Here is a 12049-nt window from a genome sequence, read left to right on the forward strand (position 1 = left end):
TTCTTCGCCTTTCTTTGCGATTTACGGCAGCTGACATCCCTTTGAGTTACACTACTGCCCTCTTCTGGTTGTAATGGTCAATCGTCTGCTATGCAGTTGTTCAAATCAAATTATTTCACATAATTCCATTTTTACCAACTTAGATTAGTTAAAATCTATGAAGATTTACCAAGAGTCAAAAGTCGCACCTTTACAGTTTGTATCTTATCAACCCTTTTGCGATTCTCTTGGCTTTCATTAATAACTATAAGGTCAAGAAGATAAAGAAAATTGGTATTTTTGCAGGAAATATGACCCATAAAATTATTTTAATGTTATATTGATGTTAATATGTATAATAGTTTCTGTTCAATACAATGTTTTTCTTTTTCATCTTTCAGCTCTAGGCCTGTGTAGGGTCTGTCTTTTCTAACATGCCGACTAACGATGTTGTCAAAGAATAATTACAATACTTAAACAGTGCTTCAAGATTGCATTAACTGGCTAATCCTTGATCATTTAGCTTTAACTTTATATCTCACTGAAATATTAGTGTATTTTTGTCGTGTTTTATCTGCACTTAATAGGCATATAATAGGCATAAGTGACTTTTGGATTTCTGGATAGCAGTAACAGTAATTTTGCCACCTCAAACAAAACAGAACCATCTATACACAGTCACAGGTGAGAAACGTATTCAGACAGGTTTTTATTGTTAACTAAGAAAGATTAATGAACCTCATACAATCTTTGGTGCCTACAACATGCATTACCTGTAACTCTTTTGCATCTGGATCCGGTGTCGTTATAGCGGAACTAAATGACAGAGCGCAAGTTCCCACACGGACTCGCACTGCTTGTGATTCTCCTGCACCGTGGTTTCTCTTTATGAATGTTTTGTGTAAAGTTTGGTAGCGGTGGATTGATAAGAGTCTGTTCTTCCAGCAGAAACAACCCGCGCCACTGCGCATTGATCTGATCCGGTAAAACAAAGAGTGCATTCGTTCAGTACAGCAGTGCCGCTTTCAGCCACAGTCTGCACACCTCTGCACTGTTGATTCATAAATGCCGTCTTGCTTTCTCTGCTGTGTGAATTTATGCACTTATTCATTCTTATGCCAGCCAAATATGTAGTCTGATCGTGGTGTTTTGCACGACTGCATGAGGCCTGCTTTTACCTGTTTTTAATACAACAGTGTGATCACAGGAAATGCGCTCTGTACTGTTATTTATTTTTGTTTTGTTTTTTAATTTGTCTTTATTTACAGTACTGTATATCAATTTTGGACCCACCCCTTGTTTTTTTTATCTTCATTATTATTAATATTATTTATATATGTTGCTAGTGAAATGGGAAATAGGTAGAGCGATTAATTGAAACAGCTGGATGTAAATGCAAGCGTATAAGGCAACGGTGGAGTTTGTAAAATCTAATGAGCGTGAAAGTCAATATTTTTTATTCTTCTATCTTAATTCTTCAGCACACCCTGAACTCTTTCGGGAAGCGTTCTTGTCTTTTCTTTAAGCAGTCTTCAGAAACAAACACTCAAAGCTCTTCTTTTGATGTTGGCTGCATTTTGTCCTATTTTCTCTCAAATTGATCCCACACTGCTTCAATAATGTTGAGGTCCAGGCTCTAGGAAGGCCAATTAATGTCCTTTATTGTGTGTTTTCATATCCAGGTATACCTTTACTCTAGTATACTGACAGTGTTTAGGATCATTGTCACGCAGAACAAAAAGAAGCTGATGTCAATCAGATAATTTCCAGATGGTATTGCATGCTGGATCGAAATCTGATGGTATTTTTCTCCATTCATAATTCCATCCGTGTTGACAAGATACCCGACACTACTGAAATGCTGCCTCAAACCACTGCAGAGCCTCCACTGTGTTTTACAGATGGCTGTAGATACTCACTGACTTCTCTACACAGACCTGTTGCCACTGATTTTCACTACAGTTCCTGTGTATTTTTATTTTATTCCCATTTCCCTTCCTCAAGAATGGCTTCCTGACAGCCACCCTTAGGCTGAGACCATTTATGATGAGGCTTGAGTGAACACAGTGAATAGATGGATCACCCGAGGGTCCAGATACATTTCTCGGGGCCTGTGTCTGGCCTTTTTCTGTTTTTTTTAAGGGATTTATTTTTAGATAATGTTCGTCTACTGCAAATAGAATTATAGACCTGCTACTTCTTCTTTTATCCTCCCCTTGTCCAGTTTCCTCATTTTTCTTTAAGAACACTGCACACTATGCTGAGATTTCCCAGGTTTTTGGGTAATAGTTCTTTGGAATAGTTCTTGTTCATGAAATAATACTATTTCATCCCTGTCAAGCTGCTATCTTTGGCATTTTTTATAGATTAAACTAAAGAAATGGGAGTAAATTCTGTGTTTTTGTGAATAGGTGTCAGTAACAAAGTGCTGAAAGATACAGTTTAATATTTGTTCTACTGCTAAGTTGTTTGTAATTCCTTAAATTATGTGCTCTTATGTGATTAAGTGACTCATGGATCAGTGGCTTAACCATTCCTCTAAACATGGTCAGGTACAAAGACTGGATGAAGAAGAGTGAAAAAGAAAAACTTTAAAACACCTTTAGAGAGTCTGGAGAAGTATTGCTCAATTTGTAAAAGAATTACAAGGGAGTTTGGCTCCACTGGAAGCAAAATATAAAGAAATGAGGGCTGGCTCAAGAATTTTGCCCAGTAGTGTAGATAAGGCAAAATAAAGACTTTTGCTCAGTTGCAAACCATTCTCATTGTCAGTAATGATTCCCACTAGATTTCTAAAATTCTTTAAGCTTCACTTGAAATTGTATATTTACTGCCAATTTCATAGATTATATGTTTATAATGGAAGCTCAAAGTGGATGTTTCAGCTATTTGTGTCTCTGTGTGTGACATAGACTTGGCTTCTCTGTTTTTATGATTCAGGCATGTCTCAGGACAGTCAGCACGGCAAGTGGACCATCTCCAGCAGTGATGATGATGACGATGAGGCTCTTCCTCCTTCAGGGACTGCAACATCTGGTTCCCGTCAACCCACTGAGTCCAGTCACAGTTCCTACCGATCTGCTACTCCATCACCACCCGTGGAGGTGAAACCAGAGCCAGCCAAACCACCGGTGTCCTCTCTCGCTGTTGGCTCAGAAGCCAGGCAGTCAGCCGCTAAGAACCAGTTAAACCCAGTGAAGTATGAAACCAGCCCTTCACTGGCTGGAAAACGCAAGAAAGTGGCGTCAGATAGCACGGGCTGGGCTCTCTCTGATAGTGATGAAGATGATGGAGAGGTGAAGGGAAAGAGTTTGAGTGACTTGCCAAAGAAGGCGCCTCCAAACCCCAAAACAAAGAAGCCAAAGGTGGAGAGCGAGCGTCCTCCAAGTCCTCACGGCCGACTTTACTACATCGATGAGCCCGATGACTTCTTTGAATCCCGTCTTCCTCCACTAAATGACACCTACAGGTTTTACCTCAACAAAGTCACAGGACTGGAAAAGAAGTACAACAATGGCGCTCTGCATATCCGGGGTGAGTTTAGAGAGAACAAAGCTTCAGACACTGGTGAAGAGACAGGTTACCGGTTAGAGCTTTCAAACTAGCAGGGAAAGTTTTTTTTTATTTCATTTTATTACCTTCACCAAAGAGCTTATGTGATTGGTTTGTTTTTCCTCTCTGTTTGTTAGCAGGTTTACTCACAGTTATGGATTTATTTGAAAAAGTTTAGGAGTGGATGCGATAACTTTTTGAACCTTTCTTTACCATGGTGAGATGGCATTTTTTTCATATACATATCAAATGGAAATAGGAAAAGTTAAAAACCATTGTCTCCATTTTTGTGAACTGGTACAATGGTACAACCATTGTACCAGTTCACAAAAATGACCATTTTAAAGCCCTTGTGGTGAAGACCTTAGAGTAATGTAGCGAGAAGTTTAGTTATCCCATTTCAGCAGTCATTTGCAGACATCAGGGAGATAAAACATCAAAGGAAGCAACATCTGGCAGACCCAAGAGAGCAGCCATCTGCTAAGTGACAAATTCTTTGTCAAAGGCACAGCGAACAATGCGACGAGCAAAGAAAAACAACAAAAAAGGGAAACTGGCAGTTATATTTGCCATTTGCGGCTCAGCTCTTGAAATCTTGGTTTTAGTTTCACTTCCGCTGTTTTTGTGATTTCCCCTTGGACATGTCTCTGCTGCAAACTCCTCAGGCTTAATGGTTTGGCTTTAACTTATAATCCAAACTTTTTTTTCCTTTTATTTAGACATTCTTTCCCCATTATTTGGCACCTTGAAAGAATCGGTTCAGGTGAGTAAAAATAATTATGCCTTCTTTTTCTTTCCACAGATGTTTTCATTTTAAACAACAGTGATAAAACAAACAATCAAAAAGCAACAACCATCTATCCCTGATAGTTCACACATGGCAATCCACTTTCTCAAAAGAAAAAGTCCACTCAGAAAAAAGGGCAGCAAATCAAAAAAATGCATGTCTGCTTGACTTCCTGTTAAAGTCACATCTCCTACAAAACTCCAAAAAAGCCCCAAAACATTAAAAAAAAATGTTTACCTTTCTGTACATATGTTATTCTTTCTAGTGAAAGGTTGGAAATCGTTTCTCTCATCCACTGTGTTCAGACCGAAACAGCGATTACTGGGCTTCTGAAAAATTTTACCCCTGTGTATTTTCCAAATCACTTTTCCTTGACCTCAGTGGAAAATGAAGTCCAGGGAAGATGTGTGGAGGAGAATTCATAAGGAGTTGGGGGGAAAAACAACTGTGGTGATCAGAGAATCCAACTGTGCTTACAAAAACCTGCTTAATAATATGACAGTAGGTGTTGTGGAAGAAACAGGCTATAAAGTGAAATGAAATGTTTGCCACGTTGAGATTATTTGCTCATCCTGTCCACTCATGTTTTCACATCCCAGTGGAATGGTTCCAGTGTAGCTCCTGTTTTTATTAAAGCTTCCTGTGACTGAAGTCTGAAGTCAAAATACTGCACTGCCTTAGCTGAGGGCAGAACTAATGCACTTTAAATATAATAGAAAATATCTTATTATTATATATAAAAATCTACGCTCTTGACGCAAGATCATAACTTCTTGAGAAGCAGATTTTATTACAGCAGCTTAATGTTCATAGCTCACCTGTGGGTTTAACAGGCTGCCGTTAAAGGCTTAAAATATATCAGCAGTTTATGAACAAAACTGAAAACACACTATTAATTTCTATCTAGGTCACCAACATAACTTATCAGTCACGCTGGTGACTGATGGTAAATTGTGAAATGACCTTATTATCCTCTATCCTCAATCCTTTCATAAGCGATGGTCCAGTGTGTTCTTTGCCTAAGGAGCTGATAAAGGTGGTGTTGACACACATTTCTTAAGCTCTTAGAAAATGCAACTGGCTCTTAATGCCTTCAGATGTATAACTCAGTTAGGATCCTTCCTAAACAAACCCGATTAGCCAACCACAGCCCTGGTCTCCATACTGTGTATGCGGTAATATGCGGAAATATGTGGTAAACAGCAGCTGTTGGATGGGTTACAATGAAACATGCGACAGATCCCTAAGGATGAATTTGATGACTTTACTTTTCATGTGTCAGGTGAAAAACTTGGGACATTGCAAAGAAGTAAAAGTATGGCTATAAACTCCACTCTCTTTCTTTATAGTTTAACTATTGCTTTGATATTGCCTGGATGGTGAAGCAGTACCCATCAGAGTTTAGGTAAGTTCTGCTTCTTCTTTCCTATCACTGTACTATAACTCCCAGATCTCAGGTCTGATGATATTCATATAAAAAAAACGTTATTAAATTAAAAATTACAGTAAAATGAGAGAAATGAGTCAGACCATTGAGCGGTGAAAAGTACACTGGGGTGGAGGAAGGTAATGGTGCAGGGAAAGCTAAACTCTGTGTTTATGTTTTTAGGGATCGCCCAGTTCTGATCGTACATGGTGATAAGAGGGAGGCCAAAGCTCGACTCATCCAGCAGGCTCAGCCCTTTCCACATGTGCGCTTCTGCCAGGTACAGGCTGGCCCACACAGGAAACAGCTGTTTATCAAAGGGAAATGGTTGATATTATTTCCACTTTGGATTGCCGTTTAGGTTGAGCTAATGTTTTTATTTGTAATCATTTTTTAATTTTTGCAGGCCAAGCTGGACATTGCTTTTGGAACTCACCATACGTAAGCATTGTTGATGTCTAAAAGGGGTGCTGAGAGCAATCTAAAGCTTTGGTTCACATATCAACTCCATTTTAGACTGTTTTTTTCCAATGTCTATGACATTGTACAGATCCAGGTTGTAAGCACAGAAGCCCAACACACCTGCTGTGCTTTTGTTTGTGAGGAAAAATCAATAAGAAGAAAGTTGTTTTAAAGAGGAAAGAGCTAAAACTGTTTGTTTCATACACAAAGTGAATGTGAGTCATGCAAAGCTACCCTGGTCATGCAAAGCTACCCTAGAAGAATTAAAAAAAAAAAAAAGCATAAAAATACAGATGTAAATGAGCATAAAAAGTCAATCTAAATTTATTGACTACAAACTAGCATGACTGTTATGTAACCATATCAGGCTTTGCATCATTGTTGTCATTTTGGCTGTTTTCTTGTCAGAAATTGTATTAAATTCTATTCTATGTGGCATTAAAAGCTCTTCGATAAACACTATAGTAAAGATGGTGTGAGATATGATGATGTGAAAGACCGATAAAGTCATACAGAAAAAAAATGCTTTAAGTCATTGCTACTGGAAGTGGTTTTACAAGCTACTTAATCAGGGCGTGACTTTTCACAAGACTGCAAACAGTCCATTGAAAATATGTTTACGTTTATATGATCCACATTGCAGATATTATAGGCCTTTTAGCTTGCTCTTTGTTGTATTGTATTGCTGTGTGTCATCAGGAAAATGATGTTGCTGTGGTATGAGGAAGGCTTCAGAGTCATCATTTTGACCTCTAATCTCATCAGAGCTGACTGGTACCAGAAAACACAAGGGTACGTCTATTCTTTATTTATTGTTGTTGTTGTTGTGGTTTATTTGTCTGTTATCAAGGACATGGGAAGACTACCAAGCCAAATTTGATGCCGCTTGGTAGCAATGTGGTTTATCACCAGAGAAAAAGAGCCCTTCTAGTTCAAGAAGGGTTTGGAGTCTGCAAGTTGGACTACTAGCCCTACTTCTTATGAGCCACTTTAAAAGTATAGAGACTTATAAATAATAATCATATTGTGATTAAATGTGTCGCTTGGTTGTGAAAATGCCCTCAAATCAGTTTTTCCCAACCTAGGATGTGGATGAGCCCTCTGTTCCCTCGGTTACCAAAGGAAAGCAGTGCAAGCGCTGGTGAGTCGCCCACCTTCTTTAAGAGGGACCTGCTGGAGTATCTGGCATCGTACCGCGCTCCAGAACTTGAAGAGTGGATCCAGAGAATCAAAGAGCATGACCTGTCAGAGACCAGGTATACACAAGATGCTCTTCTGTATTTCGTGGTTGTAACAAGTGGCTATTTGAGTTACTGATGCCTTTTTACCAACTCAAAGCAGTCTGGGGTCTTTCTGCTCTGACCTCTAGCACCAACAAGGCTTTTTTTTTTCTTTTTTTCTTTTTTTCAAACTGCCAGTCACTGGATTTTTTTTTTCATTTTTGGATCATTCTCTATAAAGCTGAAAGATATGGCTGTGAGGGAAAATCCCAGTAGAGCAGCAGTTTGTGAAATAAATGAAATGAAGTGGCTTAGAGTATAAGTCTAACTTTTATTATAAGTAGTTTAAGTTTTGGTTTCTGTAACGAAGAAGCTTCCCAGCTCTGACAATGTATCCAATCTTATCTTATATCCTATTATCTTATTTTTTGAGATGCAAAGAGACAGAACAATATAATCAGTGCAATAATGCCCAGATTACAGTTTGTTCTACCTTTGTCTTCTGTTATCAGGGTATATTTAGTTGGCTCAACCCCAGGAAGATATGTAGGTTCAGATATGGAGCGCTGGGGCCACCTGAGGCTGAGGAAGGTAACGATTTCCCTTCAACTTTACTGTGTAACTATATCACCACTGAGGTGTTGCTCTTAAAAATTTGGGTTATAATGTTTATAGAATAGATAATTTTCTGCAAAATGCAAGTGATTAGAAGGAAAATGGCTATAATATGCAAAACATATGACTGGATTTTCCCTTGTTCTGTTTTTTTTGTTTGTTTGTTTTTAAGCTGTTGTACGAGCATACAAATCCTATTCCTGGCGAGGAAAGGTGGCCAGTGATTGGCCAGTTTTCCAGCATCGGCTCTATGGGATTGGATAAATCTAAGTGGTTGGCGGGGGAATTTCAGCGCACCCTGACCACACTAGGAAAATCCTCTCTTCGCCCAGACCCTCCTATGCACTTGGTCTGTCCAACTACAGCAAAGATAATGCTGTTTGCTGCATGATCAGATTTAAAAGAACTGTCTGCTGTAGTCACTGAGTTTATTAAGACAGGAAACTTTTTCACTCAGGTTTTCAGACTTTTTTTTTTCTTATATATTTGAAAACTTTAGCACTAAATAATCAATCAAGCAGTTGCCCACTTCGTATATAGTCAGGGTTTTGTTGTTCCACTCTTACTTCCGGTCGTTCCTTTTGTTAGAAAACTTTGAGAAGATATTTCTCCAGCTTGCATTATTGAGCCACTTAGCTCATTTTATGACTTTTGTGTTCTTTAGCATTAATAATTACTAGGCAATTGCTATGTTTGACCACAGTTTATTAAAAGTTACAAAGCTCTATATTTCTAAAACAAGTTTTTAATGGGACCTTCTTTTGCAGCTTTATCCATCAGCAGAAAATGTGAGGACAAGTTTAGAGGGATATCCAGGTAAATATTCTTTTTACTCACATTTCAAATACAGTATAACTCATATAAAAACTAAACTTCTTCAGAATACTTTTAATTTTAGTATTTTCAATTTGCGCTTTTAAATATTTCTGTTTTTATTATTGTGAATTTACTTGTAATCTAAACATTTTTGTCCTCCAGCTGGAGGCTCTCTTCCCTACAGTATCCAGACAGCTCAGAAACAACTTTGGCTCCATTCTTACTTTCAGTAAGTTCTACCAAAGCAAAATTCAGTCCTGCTGTTAGGGCGCAGCAGTAATCAGTCACTTCTAGTGTGCAAGTATGATTGCAGTCTCCAGCCCTTTTTTTTTTTTTGTTTATTGTCACATCTGTTTTTAACACAGAATCTTTCAGGTTGATCACAAATCAGAACAAATCAGTAAATAAAAGCAAAAAAACAAACTCAGCTCAGAAGAATCAGAGAAGTTCAGGAGCACCAGAAGGAAAGCAAATAGTGCGGCTGATTCCAAATAACTCACTGCACATACCAGTTTAAATAAACAGTTGAGTTGGACTACTGAATTATCTAAGATTATTAGCTTGTATCTAATTTCAGTGTGCATATGGGACCACAATTTATTACTGTAGCACAAACACAACAGATGGCAACTAAAGTGTTGAAGAACATCGGGGAGAAATTAAAACAGATGAACTGACTGAGGTGCTTAAAAACAGTTTTAATAATGTAACATTACTAAACGCTTTAAACAAATGAGAAACATTTAAACCCAATATTTGATCTGAAGAGGTGGTCAATACTGCACATAAATCATAATCTCGAAGTTGGGGCTAGTCTGAAATTTGGTAGTGGAAAAGTTTTTTAGTTGAGATTTTAATGAGGTGGAAAGCCTGAAGTCTGGAAGTTTCAGAGCTGCTGCTGAGCAGCTGTACTTTAAGAGCAGTGATCAGCTAACACAGCTAAATGACCAGAGTTATAATGGTTTTTCAGGTCTAGCAGAAACACTGGGATTTGCCTATTGAGGCAATTATTGAGATATGAGAAAATGTATTTAGATTAGCCATAACGTAACATTCCCAAAAACAGGAAAAACATTGAACTGATGGCCACATATGGTTTGCTCTGTTATCTTCTGGGTTATATTTGACATCCAGGTGTCCGAGTTATTCCATGCATGAGGTGGGCCGTAACTAGGCCTTGACTTTTGCTTTTTGCGTTCTCTGTATGTTTTGGAACAGCGGTCCCCAACCTTTTTTGTGCCACAAACCAGTTTATGTCCAACAATATGGATATATACAACAAAATAAAACCAGTTCCTGCACCCAAAAAAGTTTGGTACAGTTTGCACACATCTTTTAAGTGATCCGCGGATTCTTGTGTGTGGTTGTTTTTAGCCGCTGGAAGGCAGAAGCAACGGGGAGGAGTCACGCCATGCCACATATCAAGACATACATGAGGGCATCTCAAGATTACTCTCAGCTTGCCTGGTTCCTTGTCACAAGGTTTGTGTTAGTGTGTGTCTTTGCATCTGTTCTTTTATTTCTCATATAGCATTTACTGCTAAAACAGGCAGAATTACATTTTCATGCTAGACTAGAAATACGCTTTTCTTGTGGGTTGCAGAATTAAGAGTTGTATGCGTTTATAGTTATCTTTTCCTGTGTTTATATAAATAGTAATACAACGATGTGGTTGATAAAATTAGTTGTTCTGTTTTCTATAATCAGTGATAGCATATTCTTGTGTAATGGTTGCATCTTGTGTTGTATCATTGTATTTGCCATTAGTCTGATCATTTCCTGGTCGCCTGAGCTGTAATAAAAAGTTTCACTTTGTCTCTTTGGTGGGTTTCAGTGCGAATCTCTCCAAGGCAGCATGGGGTGCGCTAGAGAAGAACAACACTCAGATGATGGTGCGTTCATATGAGCTGGGAGTCCTCTATCTGCCGTCCGCCTTTGTAAGAGCAACATACAATTTAATTGTGAAGAAAAAAATTTCTATTACCTTTTATCATTATTATAAAAGACCCGATGTGTAGTTACATGATGGATGTCTCCCTACAGGGCATGAAGACATTCTCTGTTGACAAAAATCCATTTCCGGTCTCTGCGTCCTTCTCGGGTTTCCCAGTGCCGTTCGATCTCCCCCCTACATCCTACACTACTAAAGGTATTGGGTGTTTTCTTGCTTTGGAACTAGACTCCAGGAACTGTAGTTTTCAATACTTCAACGTTGACTTATTTTTATATTTTTTTTAGTCCTAGAGGTTTTTGCGTGTTTTCATCCACATTAATAGTTTCTGAAAACCCTATCAGTGTGGATCTAGCACCCACCAGTCCTGACTCTATGTCCTGCATAATGTTCCTTTTTATCTGGTAAATCAAAGTATCAACACTTTGAATTTTACTTCACTCTTTTCCTTCTTTGCTCTCAGATCAGCCTTGGATCTGGAACATTCCTTACAGCCAGGCTCCCGACACACACGGCAACATCTGGGTTCCCTCCTGATCACACGCACACACGTCTCATTTGAAAGTCTGCTGTCTGTACCTGTTAGTTACTGTGTTTAGTTGTTAGTGGTATTAACATTTTTCTGAATACTTTTATACTGTACCATATACTCATATGATTTCTACCAATAAATAAAATATTGTTAGATTTGTGTATTTGCAATGTCAGTTGTTGTTTTTCAGCATTAGAATAAGATTTAAACATAAGAGGTTGCACTCAAATAGCTTGAGTTATAAATCTTCATATGTAATTCCAATTTAGAATCCCAGGAGAGGTCTGATGTGGTCTTATTTTGGCATAATGGGGGAGGTTCTGTGTAAATTTACTTAATTTAAAGTGACAGCTCTGTATGAAACATCCCTTTTAAGTGAAACCTGTTGCACAGATTCATAAATGTTCACGATATAAGCTTGTTTGCTTCTTAATATCATAAAGGATAAAGCTTGTATAAGATTTGGGGAGAACATTAATGGCTCATTTTTTTGTTTTTAATCGCCGATCTGCACGCATTCCTATTTTTGGTGGTTGGGATTTACAGCACTTTGGTTTTTTTTTTACTATCAGGTTAATGATTATATCCGTATATGTACCCCTTGGGGTAAATTCATTACTGATTAAGCAGTTTGAAAGAGCCACAACCACGTTTTCTCTCTTTAACTTGGGTAAGTTCATCTCAGCAAGATGGCTTTTTTTTTTACGTG

General features: G+C 38.2%; 1 protein-coding gene across 1 annotated transcript; it reads left to right on the plus strand.

Annotated features, from left to right (window-relative positions):
* Nucleotides 1-803: 803 nt before the first annotated feature.
* tdp1 (tyrosyl-DNA phosphodiesterase 1) lies at nucleotides 804-11499 on the plus strand. The gene is made up of 16 exons (XM_085417395.1): nucleotides 804-962; nucleotides 2920-3513; nucleotides 4251-4294; nucleotides 5668-5723; nucleotides 5928-6024; nucleotides 6151-6185; nucleotides 6906-6998; nucleotides 7292-7462; nucleotides 7939-8017; nucleotides 8214-8390; nucleotides 8809-8857; nucleotides 9020-9086; nucleotides 10232-10339; nucleotides 10692-10794; nucleotides 10901-11006; nucleotides 11272-11499. Exons 2-16 carry the CDS (start codon nucleotides 2922-2924, stop codon nucleotides 11343-11345), a joined length of 1851 nt encoding a protein of 616 aa, XP_085273521.1. The 5' UTR covers nucleotides 804-962; nucleotides 2920-2921; the 3' UTR covers nucleotides 11346-11499.
* Nucleotides 11500-12049: the final 550 nt, after the last annotated feature.

The sequence above is a fragment of the Rhamphochromis longiceps genome, linkage group LG1, assembly GCF_057381845.1.
Source record: "Rhamphochromis longiceps isolate RC_006_pf linkage group LG1, R_longiceps_female_GT1.1, whole genome shotgun sequence".
Classification (NCBI taxonomy): domain Eukaryota; kingdom Metazoa; phylum Chordata; class Actinopteri; order Cichliformes; family Cichlidae; genus Rhamphochromis; species Rhamphochromis longiceps.